The 24,337-nt window shown below is 35.1% G+C and overlaps 1 protein-coding gene across 1 annotated transcript in view; it reads left to right on the forward strand.

Moving 5' to 3' along the window:
- The first annotated feature begins 957 nt into the window (after positions 1-957).
- Glys (glycogen [starch] synthase) overlaps positions 958-24,337 on the forward strand; it is an 87,257-nt gene continuing 63,877 nt past the window's right edge. Inside the window, exons 1-3 of the mRNA XM_090383956.1 lie at positions 958-1,158; positions 16,108-16,289; positions 21,637-21,828. Coding sequence (XP_090240082.1) covers positions 1,017-1,158; positions 16,108-16,289; positions 21,637-21,828 — 516 coding nt within the window. The 5' untranslated portion in view covers positions 958-1,016. The remainder of the gene's footprint in view (positions 1,159-16,107; positions 16,290-21,636; positions 21,829-24,337) is intronic.

Raw genomic sequence — 24,337 nt, forward strand, 5'->3', positions numbered from 1 at the left:
GAAATAGGGTTCTCTGGTTTTTTCGAAGGAGAAATACTGTAGTTCTAATCAGTATTTATCTTCTACTGATATGAATTCTAATTTTCATATAGGACATTCAGCAGTGCAAAATTTTATTGGAATTAGGTAATATATGGAATGAGGTAACATGTACGATTTTTAAGTGAAAAGATTTATGTTTATTATTCTTTATAGAAAATGAAGAATAATAAACATAAATGAAGATATAAGAAAATGAAGTAAGAGAAATTCCAAATCAAATGAAGTTTTTATGGTATGTATTATAAAATGAAAAAGCAGAAGCAAAACTAGAAATTTTGATGCTTCTGGCCTTAATACGCCTTTGTTTTCGCAAATTAAATTATAATTAATATAAAAAATTATTATCCTATTAGCTAATGATAGCTTTTTAGGTTACAGTAATAGGTTTTTATAATTGGTTATAATAATGATTTTCATGTTTTAAAAATTAAAAAAAGATTCAGTTATTCTGTCTTTAACTCCATTTGGCGTCTTTGGTCCCGGGGTCACCCCCACCATAGTCTAATTACGCCTCGGCGTTTAGGTTGAACTCTTGACGAGGTTTGAATCTTCTAGACCAAGATCCCTCCCCCCCCCACCATCCGCAAATCCAAATACTGCTTGAAAGTTGTAAAAAATACCACCAAGTCCATCACAGTGGTGAGAGGCCCAAGGAGCCCCACAGTTTGCATTATTTTTAAAGATCACTTTTGGGGGTGGGGAAATTCTTGGTGGGGGTGCCAAGAATTGATAGTTATGTCTTTGCGGTTTTGTCTTCCTGGGACCAAGTTTCATTTTAGACTTAATTTCTTTACATAAAATGCATTCACGGAGAAAAATAAAATGAAAATAATTACTATATAATTTTCGTTATATATATAGATATAATTTAGAGATTGGTTTTATCTTGGAGGCGTTTGCTCTAGTTAGAGGTTTGCTATCGCACTTCGTCGCGAAACTAGTGTGAGGAGTTATTCCTCCCTGCGAAGAAGGTCATGGCAGACAGCATGGCCACTCGAATGTCTAAACGTTTCTATCGACTCGAAGGGATTGAGGATTTGCTTCTTGATAGAGGTGCAACAGCTGAAGCAGAAAATCGGTGGGTGTTTGAAATTTCTTGGGAAGTTGTAAATAAAGGTTAGTAATCATTCGATTTCTATTTATTGCTCTTCCTTATCGCGAAGCATGTTAGTGTACGTTGCCCTTTCCGTTCGCATCATATCCATGCCTTCAAGGTGAGTTAAATCACCTTGGCCGTTAGTGATTCTGAAAAATCTAAATTAAATTTGTATTTGAAGGATTAACTTTATTAAAAGAAAGGTGTGCATCCCCAAATCAAATATTACAGTTAAGTGAACCGCATTGTAGATGCAGTATCATTAAAGGCATATTTTGCAGTGATCATGCGGAGTTTTGTTTTTTTTTTCCACATCTTTAGCAGCCGGGTCTAAGTAGGGCAGCAGGTGTACCTTGCGAGAGCGAGAAGCACATGATATTTATTGACTGTAATAGTATGTTTGCATAAACTGGTCACTTATTTAAACACCCAAAAGACACGTGTTTTCGCGCATCCACGCATCAGTGAAGCAGTTTTGTGTATATTTTTTCTTTGCATTTTTAAAAATGCATTTTTTGTATTTGTAGAGCATCATTAAGAGGATAAGTGATGTGTGTGGATGGAAGGAAAGTGGGGGGGGGGCGATCGCTTAGAACTTATGACCTGCAACTACCATGAATGACCTTGAAATGGATCCAAAAAAACTTACGAAAGTGGCAAAAATAATTTTCTTTTTTATCGAAAGTTGTGCTATTGGCAGCTATATATGACGGTTTATGTATGCTTTAACCTTTTATCAGCTGTTTATACTTAATTATTATACATTTTAAAAATTTGCCCACAGCCCAGTCAGAAATTTAATAGGAATATGTAATAAATACAATGAGGTGATGTAAAATATTTAATTTTAAATATGTCATTTTTTATGAAAGGAGTATCACTAATACTTTATAAAGGGTTCAAAAAATAAAATAAAATAGCAATGAATATTTAATAAAGGTGAGGTATTTTTTTTTTTTTTTTTTTTTTCAAATTATTATTATTATTATTAGCCATGTGAGGCACCAGCCAAAAAAAAATAAGTAGAAAGGAATCACCAAGAAAGAGAAGAATGATGATATCCAGCTCAGGACCCTGGGTTTGCCAAGCCCATACTCACCAGATGTGAGCCCCTGGGGTTAAATAAAATACTTCGCCATGTGTATTTTGTGTTTTTGAATCTGTTTTAATAACAGATTGAATGCATCAAATGTTTTTCAGATTTTTTTCGTCCTTGTTTCTTTAGTGACTTCTTTGCTACAATGTCTTCACATAAAATTACTAAAACAAGATCTAGTTTAATATTAGGCTATCATTAATTAAATGAAAACTATATTAGAAAATGAGAATTGAATTACCCTGTAGGATCAATGTTACTTCATGTATATTATGAACTGCAGAATCTAATTTGCACAGGTAATAGATTTTATCAATCATAAATATTGATTTGCAAGGATTTTTGGTGAGATGAGGGAAAAGAAGTTGAATTCCTTTGAATTCAACAATTCTGTTATTTTTTCAGGTGCATCAGACTTTAGGTCATGGTGTATTATATCTGTATAAGTGTGTGTTCACATGCCAAGTTGCACATTGTGCAGGCTGAAAAACTAGGAATAACTCACTGGGATGAAACCCGACTCCCTTCACCTGAAATTTACTAACTACAGCCCTGATTGAAGATGCCTTTAGAAATTCCTCGAGTGTTCAAGTTCGAACACAGACCTAACCAACTGAGTGACAAAACCACTATACTGCCATGGAGGACTCATTGTTAATATGCAGATTCTGTTCACGGCACCTTTCTTTGAACAAATTTTTTATGAAACCCGCCAAACACAAAAGGTATTAGAACCTATAGTACTTAGTGCCATGCATGCATTAAAAGTTTAAAAAAAAGACAGAAGATACTTGTTGACATTAGATTTTAATTTTTGGGGAATGCACATGAAGCAAGGCTGTTCCAGAGAACAGAAGTTGAAGGGATAAATGAAGAAGAGGAAAAGTTTAGTTCTGAGAGTTTAGAGATGAACGGTGAATGGATGTTGACTGTTGGGGCATGTGTTTGGATTGGTTCGGAAGGCAGTGGAATTACAGATGCCAATTCAGAAGAACACTGCGTACAGAAGTATAGAAAAATCATGTAGTAGAAACTGAACATCTGTGAGACAGGGTGTACAGACCTCATAATAGCAAGTCATTAATTAAACTGACTGCTCTCTTTTGAATAAAGTTACAGAGCTTGAGGGCACTATCTTAGATATGAGAATGATATTCCATTGTAAGATGGATTTGAGATTCATAGTGATTTGATTCTTTAGAAGAAAAGTAATGCTAAAAGCAGAAAAGAAAATCAGATCCAGTTTCTTTGATGCAGAGGAAGCAATATTTGTGATCTGCTTATACTAAGGTAGATTAGAAGTTGGGCAACTCCAATTTCTAATCCCCAATAGAGATTTGTGATCTTGTCTAAAAATCCTTTTTTTTTTTTTTTTTTTTTTTTCAAGAAATGGAAAGAGTTTTAGAAAGATTAAAGTTAAATAAGTTTTCTTCACTCATCCATTTGGAAAACGATCTGGAGATCAGCATTTAAGGAATTGATGGTGATTATTTGAGAAGTTGAATCTGTTTGTGTAGTATAAGTTTTCTCAAATGGTGGAATGTAGTGTGTTATCATCAACAAAACTATGGATAGGATTTACAGTCACTGGAAGAAGATTGTTTATAAAAAAAGAGGAAAAGACTGGCAGAAAACTGCACCTTAGGGAACACCAGCTTTAGTTGAAGTTAGAATACAGTACTCCCATCTATCTTCATCTGGAGCGAGTGGTTAGAGAGAAAACTGGTGATCCAATTACAAAAAACAGATGGCAATCCACAAGGTCAGAGCTTCTTTGAAGTCCTTTATGCTAAATATAATCAAAAGCTTTGGAATTATCAAGAACTGCTTGAGTTTCACCAAACTTTTCCATTAAATTTGTCCAAGCAAATATATCACCAGTGGATCAATGCTGACAGAATCCATATTGCTGACCATTGATCAGATAGAAGGTTTCTAGATAGTTTTAATAGTTGATGGATATCACCATTACCTTGGAAAAATTAGAGGTAAGTGCAATGAGATGATTGAGAAGTGCAATGAGATGAATTGGAAGGGAGATATTTGTTGCCCATTTCAGGAACTGGCTAAATATGGGTAAATTTCTGTGAAAGAAAAAAAAAAAAAACAACTATAAAAGAATGACACAAAACAGAAGCAAGCTCAGGCACTTGTTTTTCAAGATTGTCAGAATTCTTCTAACGTCCTTCTGTCAGGAAACCCATTTGAGACATTGATATGGTAGGAGATGATTTGCCAAGATCATCAATAGAAGAGTTATAAAAAAAACTGATGCTAATAAATCAGCTTTGTCTTTAACTGAGGATTCAGTAGAACAACCATTAGAACCATCAGGTGTATTACAGTAAAATGTAGAAATGTGTATTTTTATACACATATGAGATTTTAATGTGGAATGCAGAATAAAGAATTTCATTCCTACAAGAATGATTTCACTGAAATGCTCTGAGAAAATATTAGGCTCGAAAGATTTAAAACAGTAATCCAACCAAAGAAAAGAGGAATAGAAATTATACAGATCATTTCATTTTGTATTCATATAAGGTCATATAACATAAGACTGAGAATGGCTATGAGAAAGAGTCTCCATTGGAAAAAGTGATTAACATTTCTACATATATTTAATTAATTCCAAACTTGCTATTAGAGGACAAAGAGAGTTGTTGCTTAGTTTCAGGGCAACGGTCATTCACTGTGGTGGCTGCAGTGTGCTGGAAGCAAAAGACAGAGTTTTAATTTTCAATGGTGGAGTGCATTATATCAGCCATAATGCTTCATGTATGATGTTGCAGTTCAGTTCTGAAATAGTGTGAATGGTGAAATATTTAGTTTACATTCTCATATAACCAAATATAGATTGGAGGTGTTTACAACTAATCATTTGACAAAAAAAATAATAGCATAAACTGTATTTAGTGGTCATGTGTTGAACCACAGTAAATTCAAATATATATTACTGTACTTTCAATATTGATCACTTGACTACAATATGGCACACTTAATCTTTCAAATAATTTCTTGGCCAAAAGTTAGTGGTTTTTTATCAGGAAAGAAATTGGCCACAATGTTGGAAACCTGTAGTTCTCTGTATACATCCTGTTGCTTATATCTACTAAAAAAACTGGGGCCCCCTGGCATACATTTTTAGAGGCCCTAAAAATAAGATTGTGTACACCCTGGATCAACAGTAATTTTTCTGGGCTTCTCATAACTGTGATCTGGAGCAAGTGTGCTACTGCTCATTACTAATTCCAGCCCTGAGATACCCAAAGATTTAGATGGATGCTATAGGTCAGGGGTGGCCAACGAGTCAATCGCGGATTTAATTTTGGTCGATCACAACGAATTTTAAATATTTCTAAACAGTCATTTTATAAACAGTCATCCCTCGATTTGTGCACCTTGTTCAATGAAATTTTTGAGATGGTAGATTGCGACACATTTTGAAGCAACAAAGTAGATCGCATCACAAATTAAGTTGGCCACTCCTGCTATAGGTGTTCTTGGATTATGTAAATTGATGGGTTTTGCCTAAATCAGAGAGTTGTTAGCTTTCTGAACCCCTAGGCTAGGCATTCATCAGTTCCATTTATGCCAGATAATCCTTTGCAAAAGCCACTTGAGTTTCAGTGAGTAACTGGCATGAATGGAAAATCTTTTATGCGTAATGAAGAAGCACATTTCTTAGCAGTTCATACACAGTTGTCTTAAATATCAGCTACTACCTGAGTGCAACTGCTGCAGTGGGTGGCTTCGATTTTGTTCATTATGATGGATATCTCCTCAGCCATGGAGCAGTACGTTTTTGTTTTCAGCTGGTAACACAAAGCCATCCTGCATTCTCAAATATTGGCATCATCCTTCTAACGATCCATTGACATTTTAGGATCTCATCTTGTCTCACTTCTTTCTTCTGTCTATATTCTTTCAATGCTGTTGCTATTCTCATAGAACAATTTTTTAGTGGTAATGCACTCTCATTTTAGGAGGCTTAAAATGGCATCAGTACTATTTTCCAAATAAAAAAGCAACCTCCTTTTGTCGTCATTCTATTCAAAAATTTGCAAAATAAATGTATTTGCATGTCTAAGCTGCCATTGTCCTGTTAAGTTTTGGAATATTTTTACAGAGGGGGAAGGTTCTATATTTCTTTGAGAGGTTGATTCCAAATATGAATGCAATCAACTTGGTCTTTAGGTCCCAGAATATGAGTACTTTAGTTATGTTAATTCTATATATTGGTTTATAAAAAAATATGAAAATTATTCGCAGGGGCCATTTATGGTGGGCCATCACATTCATAGGCTTTTAAATGCCTGTACACAGCAATGATATAGCTGGAGATGCAAGAAGAGTGTAATGGTTTTGTTTAAAATAATTGAGCAACTTAGTTGCTAAATAAAAGATGTTTTCCTTATGTACATTATTTTAATTAACTAAGTTAATTTTTATGTTGTTTGGGCACCCCTCCCCCTAGTCAAGATTAGTTTGGTTAATTAGGCTTCTACTGTGTGGTTTCCAGTTGTATGTTTTTTTTTTTTTTTTTTTGTTTTTGTTTTTTTTTTGTGCATGATAGTTGCACATTTTCAGTCTTTGGAACATCACCCAACTCTGAAGATGTCTGCAGTAAAATTTTACTGTATACATCTCAGAAAAAAAAGCTCTTTGTGTTTTTTTTTTCACTTTTAAGCTTAATGATTTTGAGCTTTTTTTTTTTTTTCACTTATCACAAATTTGTAATTTTGAATATTTGTTAGCTGACCTAGGTGAGTCTTCTCTTTTTGAAAAGTATATTCTTGTGTGAACGTAGACACACAATGTGTGTCTACATTTGTGAGATACACAAGTATATACATTTTATGGATTCAATCTTTACATATGCGAACGCTTCTGGTGTTCACATATGCAGAGAACTCTACAATATCTTGTGCGTGTGTGTGACATCAGACTGCCTTGATGATATTCAGTTGTTTCCCATCCAATGGATGTACTCTTTGAATATGCACTTTCTGATTAGAAGTACTGTATCACAATGACACCATGTTTTCAATATCCTTGTTATGTTGGCATTTGTCAGTTGAAATTCATCAGCCGTAATTCTAGTATTAGTATGCAAGTGAGATGTAGCTGCTTGTGGCAGTGCTTTTCTGAGTTGCATTTATTGACCAACTTCTTGACCATTTTTTGATCAGTATTGCCCATTATTTTCTGGTTCTCGTCTATTCTTATAGTCAGATCAAGCTCTGGGGGAAGGGGATTCTTAAGGACCTCTTCAGTTGGGGCTGTAGTTAACCAAACTCAGGCTGAGTGAGTAGGGATTTAATCCACATTTTTCAGTCTGTACAACATGTAAATTGGCTTGGGAGCAAGGCTGGATTTATAATGTTAGAGTTGCTCCAAGGACTTCTTTCCTTACAGTGCAAGTACAGTAAGGAATGGATTTTTTTAGCTTTTAATATATAATTGCACCAGAACCACAGACTGCCTAAAGCCACAATTGCCTGGGAGCATACACTTGTAAAGGTATAATACACTATTAACCATATGAACTGGTATACTCTGATCAAAGTAGTCAAATGTGCCAAAAAATTCCCCAACAAATCAGGCAATCTTAACGGTTTCAGAGAGTCCTGATGTAGAATTTTCATACATTATATGTAAAAAGATTTTAGTTTTACCAGTATATCGTTTTTTTTATTATATAAAGAACAGTATTTGGTTAGTCCAAAATTATGTAAATGTCTGATAGCTGTTAGTTTATAATTTGTGAAAAAAAAAAAAAAAAAAACTGCCTTCATATTTTAATATGTTTTGATACTTTGTAGGCATTGTGCATAAAACACTTCACCATATGTATTCACTTTTTACTCAAAAAATTTTATTATTCAGAATTGCACAAGTCATAATTAAAAAAAAAACTGGGTGTCCTGAAAGTTGGCTCCATCTTAATCTTACTGTGTTTTATTTGGAATGTAGGCTGTGCATATAAAAAAGCAATCTATGACACCTTTGAGTTCATCAACTGTACTTAGGTTTGGGTTTAAATGATTATTAGCTAAGCATAATAATGAAATCATTTAAGCTAAATAATTTTTTAACTACTTTAGTTCCACAATTACTCCACCAAAAATCAGAACAATACTAAAACTTTCTTTATATGTAAGTTAAGTTTGTATTTTTATGATATATATATATTTTACCATTGTGCATTTAATGAATTTCTTAGTAAGTAAAAGTCATACAAAGTTTTTTTTTTTTTTTTTTTTTTCCCCATTTCATTTCTTTTTTTGTTTTTGTAATTAAGGTTGTTTACCTTTTTTATACTATGAAGCAATAGGTCTTAGAGGTTCAAGGCGCTAACATATTTCCTTGGCATTTGTCCAAGGACATTAATTTGCTTCACCAATTCCTGATTCAGTTTACAGCTAAAAATATCACAAGACTAGTTTAAGAAACACATATTTTAAAATCATATAAGATTTTTTTAATATATATGGGATCAGTATAGTTGCTGCTTTTACTTGAAATAGCATTGAGTGATATTTATTTTTACTACCTCCGAGACTGGCATCTGTTCTCTATTGTATAATTTTTTCTACTTGCATAGTATTAAAAATTTATATAGAATAAAAAACAAAGCTGAAGTTTTTTAATGTGGGAAAATTTTTATATTTTTTATTGCATTTAAAATCTTTTTTTTTTTAAGTTTTTGCACTGAACTGTAATATAAAAGTAAATTGGAACTTTTTTTTATTTTTACTTCATTCTCACCTTTAATTATCCTACCACCAGGCTCTCCTAAAAGGGGCTGATTATCAGTATACGTGATCACCCGTAGATTATATTTTAAGGCTGTGATGTGTCAGTGTAGTTTTATCTGATTTATTTATTTTTTTTTTTTTGCGTATGTGTTCCATTTCATTTTCATTTTTCAATCTATTTTTATCTGTATTTATTAATTATATTTTAAGTTTTTGTGCTTCAGTATTTGTTAAGCTAGCATATACATGACAAAAAGTACAGTCCAAGTTTTTGAGAAAGTATTAATATTAGGCATATAGTGCAAGGAAAGCAGAGGCTTTTGTTGCATCAGGCAAAAAAGTAGATAAGAATATACAAAAATTATGCACTTCCCTCCTCATGTAGGTAACTATTCAGTTGACCTTTAAATTTCTTCAAACTACCAGCCTAAACTGACTTCAGAGGCAACTTGTTCAAGTAGTCAATTTGCTGGATAAAAGAAAACTTCCTACAATCTAGTATAAACCTCTTCCCCCATAATTTGAATTTATGGCCTTACTTCTGGAATTCCTTATAACAGCGAAAATTCCACTTTCATTCATTTTACTAACCCCTCTCAGAGCCTTATAAACCTCAATCGGAATCCCCTCTAAGGTGCCTGGTTGCCAAGTTCTATAGCCCACATAAAGTTTTTTCTTGTATGGTCGCCCTTTTGCTGATGTAACCATGTGAGCTGCTCATCTTTGGACCCTTTCGAGAAGCTCACTGTCTTTTTTCACATGAGGTCTCTATACTTGAACACAGTATTCCAAATGTGGTCTTACAATTACGTTATGTAGTGGGATTGTGACCTCCCTATCTCTACAGGATATTGTTTGATAAATCACTGATAGGACACCATAAGTTTTCCTGGCCACCTGTTTATGCTACTCAGAAAACTTCATATCTGCCTGTATTGTAACTCCCAGAACCCCTTCTCCTACTGTTTTTAATTCACCCTCATCAAGTGTATAAGTTATTTTGGGTTTACTATTCCCCAAGTGTAAACTTTACATTTTGCTGCATTGCCAAGTTCTATAGCCCACATAATCGAAGTTTTTCCTCATACAGTTGCCCTTTTGCTGATCTCACCACATTAATTGCCCATCTTTGGACCCTTTCATAAGCTCACTGTTCTTTTTGAAGCATAGCCAGGGCCATGCAAATAGGGGGTGCATTGGATGCACTGCACTAGGGCCCAATCAAGGGAGCCATCAAAGTGTCAACATAAATAAATGAGGCCCTTTAACCCTTTTGCATCTGGCCCCCAAGTATCTCTGTCTGAGCATAGATGCCAATTTTCTGACCATTCTTGAAGTCTCAATGCCAAGCAGGGATTCTTCCTCTATCCTGAAGAAGCACTGATCATTAACTCTCCTAATCTTATGATGTCTGCAAATTTTGGCATCATGCCCCTTATTCCTTCATTAATGTCATTTATGAAAATATCAAAAACAACAGTGGTTTAAGAATGGATCCTTGAGATTCTAACTTATGACTTTACACCAATTGAGAATATCCATTAATTACAACCCTCTACCTTCACCCCTTCAATCCATTTTAGACTCTTTCAGTAATCCCAATATGTTTCAGTTTATACAGTAACCTCTCATGAGGGACAATCAAATGCTTGCTAAAATCCAAATAAACTATGATGAATTTGTTCACTACATCTAGCACATGAGTATCATTGACAAAACTCCATGACCTGCTCTGGCAGCCCGTCTTCACTGCTTAGAGAACTTCATATCGGACTGCAAAATTACCCCAGGTCTTTTTCATTCTTCACCTCCTTGAGTGTAGTACCACACAGTTGGTATGCTTCTCTTGGGTTACTGCTACCCATATGCAGTACTTTGCATTTGTCAATGTTAATCTTTAGTTGCCACTTCTCAGCCCATCTACCTAACTTTTATAGGTCCTGTTGCAGTAACATACTGTGTTTAGTGTCATTAACAACCCTGTCAAAATTGTATCATCTGCAAACTTGGGCATTAAGCCTGATTTACCTTCATCGATATCATTGATAAATACACAAAACAACAATGGGCCCAGCACCAAACCCTGGGGGGAGGTGCTGTACCAGTCATGGGGCAGACATCAGGTCAGTGGTCCATTTCTTCCCAGATCCTGTGGTAATGATGCCACTAATTGATGGTGGCACAAATGCAGCATCCTTCACGTAATCCCACAGAATTAAATATGAGGTGTTAGTTATAGAAATTTCGGGGTTAGGAGCACTACATTACCTCCTTTTGGTACCTGGAACGGTGGAACAGGTTCTGTGGAGTGATGAATCACATTATGCAATGTTTCTTCCTGACAGATGAGTGCAGAGAATGCTGCCAACCCATACTGCATTGTTCCAAGAAGTTTGGAAGAGATGGTGATATGGTGTGGGATTGCTTTTCATAGTTTGGACAGTCTGTTGGTTGTTGTGTCTGGATCTGGGACTAGCACTGTTTATTTATACATTGTAAAATTATGCAGTACCAATAATATGGCAATATTACAGAAATGGCTCTTGCAGCTTCCAACACAATAATTCTACATTTCACAAAGCACTGCTTTTATGCACATGGTTTACAGAGAACAAAGTGATTGAAATGGACCAATGCAGGTCTTGACCAGAAACAGAATTTAAAATAGAATCCAGGGAAGGCCACTTTGTTCCAACATTTGAGGATTAGGAGCACCACATGTAAACTAAATTCAGTTTACATCACTTCCAGACTTCATGGACACCCTGTAGTTTCAAATATATGTAGCATGCTGCCATCCCTCAACTAAGAGTTTCAAACTCTTGCCAGTGATCCATAAATGTTGTATGGGGGGAGGGGTGATCAAGTCCCTGCCTAACCATGAAAGAAAGCAGTAGAGTTTATATTTATTTTTCCACACAATCTCCTTTGATGTCTGTACTTTCTGTAGTAATCTTTCAGCACTGATATCTCATGTTTATATAAAGCCATCCCTTGAGCTAATTAATCACAGATTCATTAATTTCTTCAAGTTAGATTCACTAAGGGAACCATTCACAGCTGCAGTCAGTGATTGTAGTTATTGTAACATGTCAATTATGAAGTGGTGTTCAAATATATCAATTTTTCTTCACCTTTTCACAAATTGAAAAAGTTAAGTGTTTCACTTCACCTTTTCAATTTGTTTGGAAAATAAAAGGAAATGAAATCATTCTTTTCTCCTAATTTTGCATGCTACATTTGTAATAAAAGTAGCATTTGATTATAACTCTGTAATACATAGGATACATTTATTCTACAAACTTAGATTACCTCTTGTAGAGTTATTAACATATATTAATATACAAAATTATTTTAGTTGGAAAATATGAGGGCATTTTACTTTCTACTTTTTTCTTTTTTTTTTTTAAAGGTCTACTAAAGTAATACTGCTGTGTCTACTAAAGTAATACTGCTCTGGCATATTTGGCTTAGAAAAAAAGCACTTCTTTCATGAAACTTAAATCTTATAATATTATGATTTTCCAGCTGGAGAATGATATTTTTTGATAAATCTTCATGCTCTTCAGTTTTATTGACTTTTGTCCTATGAATATATAATTAACTTCTGAAGTCTCTAAAATCTCATCAGAACATTAAAATGAACTGCTGTTAAGGAAAAGAAAAAAAATGCTTCATTGTAGATAAGATAATACCTTGCTTTATCCTTCTTGAGAGGAAGCAGAAAAGAGTTTGAAAGATGGTATGTGTGTATATATGTGTATCATGTTCTTATCTACCTTATTTATTCTAGAGAGAGAGAGAGAGAGAGAGAGAGAGAGAGAGAGAGAGAGAGAGAGAGAGAGAGAGTGTGTAAGTACTTTGATATCAGCTATCTTTCCAGAGCTCACAAGAAAGTGAGTTCATGATCATTAACCCCTTATGTGATCACTTTTTAGATAAAAAGCATTTGAATTTATTGGTTAAGTTATTTTTTAATTTTGTTTTATGTGTTTCCCATTCATAGATTTCATTGTAATGAGATTTATGTAATGGTACTAAATAAGTATTAATTTATTGCTGAGGGGTACCATAATTTATTCTGCCTGTAATGTATTTTTCATATGCTTTGAGTTACATATTCAAGCATGTATAATGTCACTAAAAATATGTGATCTGTTGTGAACTGTGGCACCAAAAAAAATCTGGCTGTCTATGCATGCAATCGTGATAAATATATAAACTCTGCTTGCCTCAATATCCAGAGAATAAGCAGAACTATTTATTTCTTAATTTTTATTTTGAATAATGAAAGCAATTAATTATAATTAAATTTTTTATGTATACCTGAAAACACAAACGTTTTATTCAGCATCAATAAGTAAGAAATAAAGATTTGACCATATTAAAAGTAGAAGAGCTGCTGGGTACAAAATATATTAATGTAAGTAATCCACATAAACTACAAATTTTTTACATATAATCAGAAATAACTAAATAATAGAAATTACCAGTGCTTTTTTTGTAAAAAAAAAAATAGGTGCCGGTACTCATTTTTTGCTATTGGGAAAAATTGAAAATTAAAAGGATACTCTAATTTCAGCCCCCTCCCCTCATATTGTTACTTTAGTAGTAATATTTTTTTTTTTTTTTTTTTTTTAGAATAAGAACAAGAAATTAAGTATATTAACACAGCTTATTAAGCATAAATTTATTATTCAAGTATATAAAAAAATAAGTAAAATGTGAGTAAAATAAGTAAAAATAATTTCATAATAAAGTTTTTGTAGAATATTGCAAATTTTTATTAATTTGCAATATTCTATCAATAACAACCCCGCCAACCTTTGTATCATCTGCAAACCTGGACATTAAGCCTGATATACCTTCATCAATATCATTGATAAATATACAGAACAACAGTGGGCCCAACACCGAACCTTGGGGTACTCCACTAATAACATTAGTCCACGAAGAGTCCATTGATTACCCCTCTATCTTCTCCCACTGAACCACCCTTTTATCTATTGTAGCAGCTTGCCCTTAATACTATACTGCTCCTATTTGTACAGTAGTCTCCCATTTGCAGCAGTGTCAAAATGTATATGACCCTGCAATGCATCTTTAACCAGTGATTCCATTATTTTCCCCAGAAAAGAATGGAGTCACTGGTTGAAAAGAAGTTAAAGTAACTGGTCTGTAATTACTTGTGACACTCTTGTATCCCCCTTTGTGAATTGGGGACACATTTGCACATCTCCAGTCCCTAGGGACTTCCCCTGAGTCCAAGTATGCTCTCATAATTATGGCTAAGGGTTTGCTTATTTCCTTTGCTGCCTCCTTAAAATAACTGGATAGATCCCATCCACCCCAGGTACCTTTCTTATGTTTAACTTCAACAATTTCTCCTCCACTTTGCTCTCAGTTATTACAAAATCATTAATCACCCTGTTACAGTTTGATAAACTTGTGGCATTTTCTGCCCTCATGTGTGAGAGTAGATGCAAAATACTCATTCAGATTGTCAGCTATCTGAACAGGATCATCAACAGTCGAATCATTGATCATCACAGTCGAACCAATCTGTTCATCCTCTTCCTTCTAAAGTTCATATAAAAGAAGTCCTTGCTGTTTTTCTTAGCATCCTTTGCCAAAGATTTCTTGTAATCTGTCTTCTCTTGCATAATCTCCTTTGTGACTTGATTACAGACTAGCTTATATCTGCCATAGGCTTCTGTGTCACTTGATAATTTATATGCATCCCATGCATTTTCTTCTCTGCCACGAGTCTCATTAGTTCATCTGACATCCATTTAGGCCTAAACATTGAACAGTATTTCTTAATCGGTATGAAAGGCCTTGTAGCTTCCACGATTTCTGTGATAAAGAAGTTTTTAGTATTCTGACTTCAGGATTTTTAATCCCCAAGTCTTAATTCAGCAAGATATGGTGTCACTTCATTGGAGCTACAATGTGTGTAATTTCCTTCATGGGATGTTCCTGGAACAGTGGAATAGATTTGATGTCCAGCAACATGACTCTTACATAGCAGAACTGAATTTTTTCATGTGAACTTACACAGAGATTGCCATTAACATAATTACATCCCAAATATGAAAACATGCCATAAAATGGAATATGGAAGCATACTAAACTATGCATTGAGAAAACAAAAACAAACCAAACTTTTTGTTAAGTTATTGAAATTGGTAATTTACGGAAGATCTTGTATTTATGTATTTCTTCCACTGTTCATGATATGCCTAATCTGTCAATTAATTTTTTGACCCCACCCCACATATATACAGGGTGTCTCAAAAATACATGGCATAGCTTCAGGAAGGAGTTCCTCATATGTAGACAATAAAAATATTTTATATCAACATAGTTCCGGAAATGTTTGGTTCCTGAGTTATTAACCGGAGTGTCTTATCTCCCACAGGTGATTTCCTTCGTCGCAAGGTACTTACAGAATCTGGTGGTTTTTTATTCCGACCATGTACTCAAATCAGGAGCAAGTGGATATGCACTTTATGTATGGTTTGGCAGATGGCAATGCTCTGGAGGCTCGTTGTTTGTTTCATGAAAGGTTCCCAGAATGAAGATGTCCAGACAGGAAAACAAACATGCGTGTGCTGATTCCAGGAGTGGCATGCACAACAACCAAAATCTCCTCCTCTACTTCAGGAGTCGTAGATCTTGGTCGTCCTTTGTTGGCAGCACGAAGTGTAAAGGTCCCATGTTCACAAAGGCGGCAATGGATACCTTCAAACGTTTTCCTGTCTGGACATCTTTGTTCTGGGAACCTTTCGTGATACAAACAATGAGCCTCCAGAGCATTGCCGTCTGCCAAACTGTACATAAAGTGCATATCTGCTTCCTCCTGAGTGCATGATCGGAATGGAAAACCACCAGATTCTGTCAGTACCTTGTGATGAAGGAAATCACCTGCGGAAGATAAGACATTCCGATTAATAACTCGGGAACCAAGCATTTCCGGAACTGCAAAATATTTTTATTGTCTACATATGAGGAACTCATTCCTGAAGTTATGCCAAGTATTTTCAAGACACCCTGTATATCAAACAGATAAACTTTTCTTAGTTAAAAATATAGCAAACTTTTCCTTCTAGTTGGTGGTATTTACACAGTCATAAGGTCAAAAGCCAGTGTCAGCACAGAAGAACTTGGAGATCAGTACTGTATGATTGGACCATACAATGATGCCCTTGTACGAACTGAGGTTGAAGTTATGGAACCACCAGAAACTTTTTATAGGGCTGCTATGCAGTCACTTAAATCCCAGGGAATTAGGGTAAGTCTTTTTATAAAATCTTTTTAAAGAAAGTGCTGATTCATATAAATTAGATACTGCAAGTAATCCATGTAATATTTATTTTTTATATAGATAAAAAATTCTGTCAGGATATATTCTTAATCAGTTATTAATGATATTCTTTTGTTTTATAGTTGTATAACCATTTATACTTCTAACAGTAATGAAACTTTAAAAAGAAAAATGCATCAGAAAATAAGTTTTAAATATGGTTAACCCAATAACTAGGATTCAACTGAAAAGATGAAGTGTCATGTCAGCAAACCAATTGATAGGTCAAACCAAAATGTAGATATGCTATGCAGCATTTACTAATTAAAATTACAAAACAAAACAAATATATACATAGTGGCATAGTGTTTTGTGGAAGGTGCCACCAGTGGTTTCCTACATCTGCACCATGGTTCTTTGTGAAGGAATACAGAATCTCTGTAAAAGCCAGAAAAAGTGTAATGTTTGGTTTGAGTGAGTAGTGTTATTTTTTATTGTATCTCTGGCTATTTGGCTGGTGCAGGACCCCTTGTAGAACCCTGCATTGCCCACCACCATGGTTGAGAAGTGAGCCAGGCTGCCCTTCATACTCTGAATGGTCTCTGTCAGGGTCATCCAAGCTTCCTGACAGAGATCAAGTAAAAAAAAAAAGTTTGAAAGGAGTAAGTAGGGAAATAGTAAGAAAGGTGGGTCACAATGTGGTTAAATAGGAGAAGGGGGCACCTTCTCCTATTTAACTACTACTACTACCAAGAAAGAGAAGAATGATGATATCCAACTCAGGACCCTCAGTGTGCCAAGCCCCTACTCACCAGATGTGAGTCCCTGGGGATTCTTCTGCTTGCTCAAATTACAAACCTTAGAGGGCATAAATTCAAATTGAGGAAAGACAGCTGGTGAATAGATGTGTGGAAATTTGCCTTTAGCCAGCGGGCGATTAATTGCTGGAACAAACTTCCATCTGTCATTGTGGAAGTTGTTAGCTTAAATAAATTCAAGGAGGAATTTATTTAAACTATGGTACATCCATTCCCACAAAATTTTAGTGGGAATGGATGTATGAAATTGGTATTTTTTTTTTTTTTTTTTTTTTCTGGCTGATGCTACATAAGCTCATGCACTTGCTTTCTTGCATCACATGCCTACTAGAGATAGAAACAGTGGAGTGGGGAAAGGGACTGGCCCCGGGGGGAGAAGGTAATGGGAGACAGATGCTCCTATGAGGCCCACATGGCAGATATCAATCCTACCCCAGATGGGGTTACTCATATCCTACCCAGCTGGGGTTAGCAAATGGGGCTTGTCTCACTCTGTGTGGATTGTGGATGAGATGTCCATCCTATACTCCAGAGGATTGCCAGCAGGAGAGGTTTGTGAAAGGGATGATCCCACACTGATTAAAGTGTTTGATTCGTGTTTGCACTTTGGATATTTCTCGGGTGGGTAGTTTTTCTCCTTTTGAAAAACGGATTGAGTGCACTCTGTAAGGTTATTGTTATTATTTGTTGTTATTTTTTTAGGAGCATTAGCAACTAAGGCCATATTGCTCTGGGAATGTGTGGTGGTCATTCCCTGACCTTTCCGCATCCTCCGTATTTGGTGGTCATGGGCTTGAACCTTGGTCTAACTAAGAAGTGCGTGCTACACACTGCTGTTCCTGCCCACCTGGCTATGGAGGCGCCACTCTGTAAGGCCTGTGTAGTAGCATTCTTCTGTGAGGAATAGGTGCTCAGAGTTTTGTGGATTACTCTGGATTCTAGTGATGAATCTAGTCCATTATTCATTATATTCAGGGCAGAGGTCTCTGTATATATGAGTTCTGTTTACACAAATTCAAACTTACAAAACCCAATATTTAGACATTTTCATTTTATTTGCACTTCTAACTCGTAGTCATGTTGAGCAAGGACAAGCTGAGCAGATTACCCATTCATCACATGATATCCAGATAGGTACCGTTTTCTCCACTTTCAGAACCTTGATGTTAGCTGTGCTGAATAAACATAAAACAATGCTTTTTTTTTTTTGTTTGGTATTGCAAATTTAATAAATTAACATGGCCTCCAAGCATGCAGCAAGTGATAATGCTACTGGCAGTGCAATAAAATGTGCCAGAAAGTCCATAACATTGGATCAAAAACTGGATGTGATAAAGTGCTACAAAAGCAGTCAGTTGACTGCCATGATAAGGAATGCTTTTATATATAAGTGAAAGCACCTTATGCACCATTAGAGGCAGCAAAGAAAAAATCAAGGAACGTATTAAATCAGGCACGTCATTGCGTGCTGCTACTTCTACATGCACATAAAGTAACACAATGGAAAAATTGCTAGCCACATGGCTACATTACCAGAACAGACAAAACATACTGAACAGCCTCAGGCTGATGTCAACAAATGCCAAAAGCCTCTATGAAATTTAAGAATAAAAGAGGGTGAAGTAAAAGAATTTATTGCAAGTTCTGCCTGGTGTAGCAAGTTCAAGATTCATTATGGCTTCAAGAATATGAAGCTTTCAGGAGAGGCTGCATCTACAGACAAAAACTGCAGGTAAATATCAAAAAGAACTAAAAGCAATAATTGAAGGTGGTTACACAGCCAAACAAATTTTTAATCAGGATGAAACTGTCTCTTCTGGAAACTAATGCCAAACCTCATCTACATTGCACAAGAAGAAATGAGTGCACCAGGTTTCAAAGCTTCTAAAGGTCACCTGACTCTGCTTTTTGGTGGCAATGCAAAGGGTGATTGCAAATTGAAGCCTTTGCTAATCTACCACAGCGAAAATCCATGGATGCTCAAAGGCTAAAACAAAAGTTCCTTGACAGTCAATATGCCAATTAAAAAAAAAGGTGGATGACAAGTGGCATCTTCAGCAATTACTTTAGTAAAGAGCTGCATCCAGAATTGAAGGCTGGATAACGTTTCAGGTCATTTGTAGACCATTAATATGAGTGACATCAAAGTTGTTTTTCTACCACCTAATACAACTTCATTCCTGCAACTGTTGGACCAAGGCATAATTTAAATGCTTGAGTCATATTATGTATACTCTACAGTGGCCGAAATTATCAACCTGATGGACAGTTTGAATGTTTCTGTGATAGAGTTTTGGTAGGCATTCACTATAAAAGACCTTTTGTTAATGAAGTCTGCATGGATTGAAATTCCACAGCAGTGCATGAGTGGCATGTGGAAGAAACTGTGCTCTGTTTTTCATAACTAAAACTTCTGTTTCATAACTTCTGTTTTTCCATAACTAAAGGCTTCATCACCATTTGCATTGCTATTAAAGATAGCACCAGAATGGCCTTGGATGAAGTCAACAGAAATGAAATTGAACAATTTCTCGACTCTCAGACAGTAGAACTGAGCATTGAAGAGTTGTTGGAGATAAAGAAGATAACCACAAAAGAAGATGAAGCAGCATCAGCTTCCGCCAGGCCACTAACTTACAGTGAAATGCCTAAAGGAAGCCTTCCAGCATATTGAACCCTGCCTGATGATATGTGAAGACGATGATCTCAACATGGACAAGAATTCTATGGTTAGGAGAAAAATGTTGGAATGTGCTGCTCCCTATCAATAAATCCTCCGTGAGAAGAAAAAAGTCACAAACTCAACCAACTGTGGACCTTCTTCAGGAAACCATTCACTTCTGCACCTCCTGCTCTGCCACACCCACCCTTTGTTGAGTTAGAAGTTAGGTGAAGAAGCTGCCCCAGCAGAGAATTCCCAGCTCCCAAATGTCAAAAAATTTGTGTAAGTTGTTTTCTGTACTTAATGTTAACGATATGTATTAATTAAAATATATTTGTTATTATTTATTTTTTATTGTTTTTGGCAGTGGTAGAACACATCCTCTCTGTTTTACATGTATTTGAATGGGAATGTCTTGTTCAATATACGTGATTTCTGTTTATGTGATGGTTTCGGGAACACATCTATCACGTAAACAGAGAATTTGCTGTATATACATATAGCTTACATACCAAATTCTAAAATTTTAAAATTTAAAACGCTTTGCTTGTTTTTGGCAGCAGTTGTACTATTCTTTATGCAGAAGATCACACCACTCTGCTTGCCTGGTTTGTGTTGGTCCTTCCTTATCTGGCCGACCGGGCTAGCCGAGTGGGTAAAGTACCTGCCCGGCAACCCTAAGGTCGCGGGTTCGATTCCCGCCTCGGGCTTGGATCAAAGTACTGCAAAAAAAAAACCTTGGGAGGTGCAATATGGCCACAGAAGCCGATGCGCCAACAACTACCAAATCAAAAAAAAAATCTTCCTTATCTGTTCTGTATTTTTAATTTAATTTATTTTATTTGGTAGTTTGATTTTTAATTTTTGCTTATATGAAGATTGCAATTAGCACCTCTTCAGGATCACTTGTTGCAATTTTGAAACAATCCTTTTAGTGTAATAATTGCATGCAGTTTTGTAAATCATTTTTTGATCACCACACATTTACTTTACATTTTAATCTAACTATTAGGGTAAAACCTTTTATAATTAAATTTTTCACAGCAGCCATTAAGACTTGATCTCTAATAGTTAAAGGTATATAAAAATATATTTAATAGTATATGCAGTATACTATTATTATACCAACACTTAAGGTTATGATATCACATAATGCAGGCAGGAAAAAAAAAAGTTACACTAAATTTTACACAACAAGCATTAGCATTAGTAGAGGCATTTGATGTAAGAAAGCAAGCTTATGCAGCATCAGCCAAAAAATAAAAAAATAAAAAAAATAATAATAAATAAAAAATAACCACTTCCATTTCACCCCTCTGTTCGTTCGAAATACCTGTCCAGCTGAGCCTTAAACTTATTTAGGCTATCAACTCCCTTGTCGTGGAAGTTGATAGTCTAAATAAGTTTAAGGCTCAGCTGGACAGGTATTTTGAACGAACAGAGGGGTGAAGTGGAAGTGGTTATTTATTTATTTATTTTTATTTTTTATTTTTTTTGGCTGATGCTGCATAAGCTTGCTTTCTTACATCAAATGCCTCTACTAATGCTAATGATTGTTGTGTAAAATTTAGTGTAACTTTTTTTTTTCCTGCCTGCATTATGTGATATCATAACTTTAAGTGTTGGTATAATAATAGTATACTGCATGTACTATTAAATATATTTTTATATACCTTTTAACTATTAGAGATAGTCTTAATGGCTGCTGTGAAAAATTTAGCGTAACTTATGTCGAACTTAAAGTTTAAATGCTCTTTTATGTTTCCCTTTTTAATCTGTAAGCTGCATAGTTTATTTAATGATGCATAATATCAAGCTATGTATTTAAAAATTAACTATTATTTATATTCTCCAGGTGATTTATGGTCGTTGGCTAATTGATGGTTATCCTAGAGTGTTACTCCTTGATATTGGGTCAGCAGCATGGAAACTGGATGAATGGAAGAGAGATTTCTGGAATCTTTGCAACATTGGTATACCATGGCATGATAAAGAATCAAATGATGCTATAATTTTTGGTTATCTCGTTGCCTGGTTTTTAGAAGCAGTAAGAAGCATTGTGTTTTATATATATTTATGTTGAATAGAATGATAAGAGGGCTCCTCTCCGCCTCCCAAAAAAAAAAAAAAAAAAAAATGATTAAATGTGTAAATAATATGAATTAGAATAGATTATTTATTAATAATTACAAAGCTGTTCATGGAGCTTGTAACTACTTGTTAGCAGTTAATATTTTTTATTGCTTTATATATATGTATATATATGTATAATCCAGTTAATCCAAAAATTAAATAGAGAGATAGAAATTAATAAAAATATATATTAAAAATAAATAAGAAAAAATAGTGGGAAAGCTAACATCAGTGGCAGCAGAAAAGCACAATCCACTATCCTCAAAGCACATTACCCACTATCTAATAATGCAGATAGCAGGTTAAAAATATAGATTTAGTTTAGCCAGAATATAAATTAAACATGGTGCAAGCAACTAATCTCTCAATATAAAAAAATTGTTGCTAAATGCCACAAGTTGCACTGGAGAGGTGCTAACTCAACCAAGTGATTAAAATAAAACAAATTAAAGAAAATGATGAAACTACAAAGCAAAAAAAAAAAAAGAAGAAAATAACAAGCATGAACCAGTACTGACTGAGGGAAACAAAGTACCATAGAATCCAGTAAAGATAGGTGCAACTGCTATCCAGAATAGCACTAGGGAACCCCTACCAGCCCATAAATGTGAATGTACTCACTAAGAGAAGGAACTTGTTTTTATCATATTGTTCACATATGGGTGTCCATGGTCAGTTGTCTGGTAATGGTAATGAGCAGACCATTGCAGAATTTTGTAGTGTTATTGTTTTCTTTAATAACACCTTTCCAATACAACTTATTGCACATCAGCAAATTTCTTATATAGTATATCAGTGTTTAATTTTCACTGATATACTATATAAGAAATTAAACACTGATATAATATCAGTGTTTAATTTCAAGGGGCTTAGAGGGGAACAGATATTCTGTGTGTTATCAGACACTTGGTCTAAAACACTGATGGATCCAATATCGTTCTATTACAGAAGATTTAGGAGAAGTCCAGTTGGCCTGCTTCCTAAAATCCACTCATGCACACCTTCTCGATGGTAAGCCCTGTTATGTCATTTAGGTGGCAATGAACGTGTAGAGTGTTTCTCTTTAAGGCACGTGGTCAGCATGAAGAGGAAAAGACCAAACCCTCCAACACATGACAGTATGACGAAACAAATGGCCCTCAGTCCCCATCAGCTTTCACTCCCCCTCTTACGGCAGCGAGAGGATCAGAGTGAAAGCAGAGGGTGCTAAGAATCTGGGTACGACCAGGCTGCCATGTACGGAAACTGAACTTGGCCTGTTACAATGTAAGATCGCTCATCGGTGAAGACAGAATATTAGAGCTAGAAAAGGAACTAGAAAATGTGAATTGGAATATCATCGATTTGGCTGAAACAAGAAGAAATGAATCACTTATAAGTATATCAAGCGGAAATCTGCTGTACACCAATGGAAACAGTGAAAGGAGCGAAGGTGGAGTTGGCTTTCTGGTTCATAAGGATATAAAAAACAGCATTTTGAAATTCAAAAGTACATCACCAAGGGTGTCAAGACTAATACTCAGGATTTCTAAGAGATACAAGCTAAAGGTTATAATGATTTATGCACCAACATCGAGCCATGGTGATGAAGAGGTTGAAGAAATGTACACAGAAATTTAGTGTCTTCTAGATGAGCAGAAAACCCACTACATTATCATTATGGGGGACTTCAATGCTAAGGTTGGAAAAAGACAAAACAGTGCAGAAAGGGGAACTATAGGAAATTTTGGAATTGATGAAAGAGGTGAAAGACTTGTGGAATTTGCAGAATCTCAAGGATTGTCAGTAATGAACACTTTTTTTCAAGAAAAGGGTGAACAGAAAGTGGACATGGAAGAGTTCAAATGGATTAACAACTAATGAAATCGACTTCATCCTTACTAACAGAAGATATATCGTGAATGATGTTACCGTCCTGAATAAGGTAAATGTTGGAAGTGATCACAGAATGGTAAGATGCACACTTGATATAGATGTAGCAAAAGAAAGGAAAAAAACTGACTCGAGTAAATAATATGAAGGTCTTTGAGATAACAGAAGAGAAGAAAAAGCAGTATGTACTGGAACTTAAGAACAAGTTGGAGCTTCTGCAGACTGCTCCAGACCAAGATATCAACAAGGAATATTACAAATTTCTGAAAGTGATAAAGCGCAAGAAAACTATAGGGAAAAAGAAATCCAAAGAAGAAAAAATTAGTCAAGAAACACTTATTATGATGAACCAAAGGCAACAAATGAAGAGCAAGATAAACACTGACAAGAAGAAAATTGAGTATACTGAGTTATGCAAAGCCATTAGAAAGAGTCTCAGAGAGGATATAAGAAGATTTAACACAAGAAAAGTAGAACAAGCATTAAGGGAAAACAAAGGACTTAAATCAGCAGCCATGAGTAGTAACACAGAAAGACAAATGATACTGAAA

Source organism: Mastigoproctus giganteus, chromosome 10 (assembly GCF_048544385.1).
Source record: "Mastigoproctus giganteus isolate SK-2022 chromosome 10, ASM4854438v1, whole genome shotgun sequence".
Lineage (NCBI taxonomy): Eukaryota > Metazoa > Arthropoda > Arachnida > Uropygi > Thelyphonidae > Mastigoproctus > Mastigoproctus giganteus.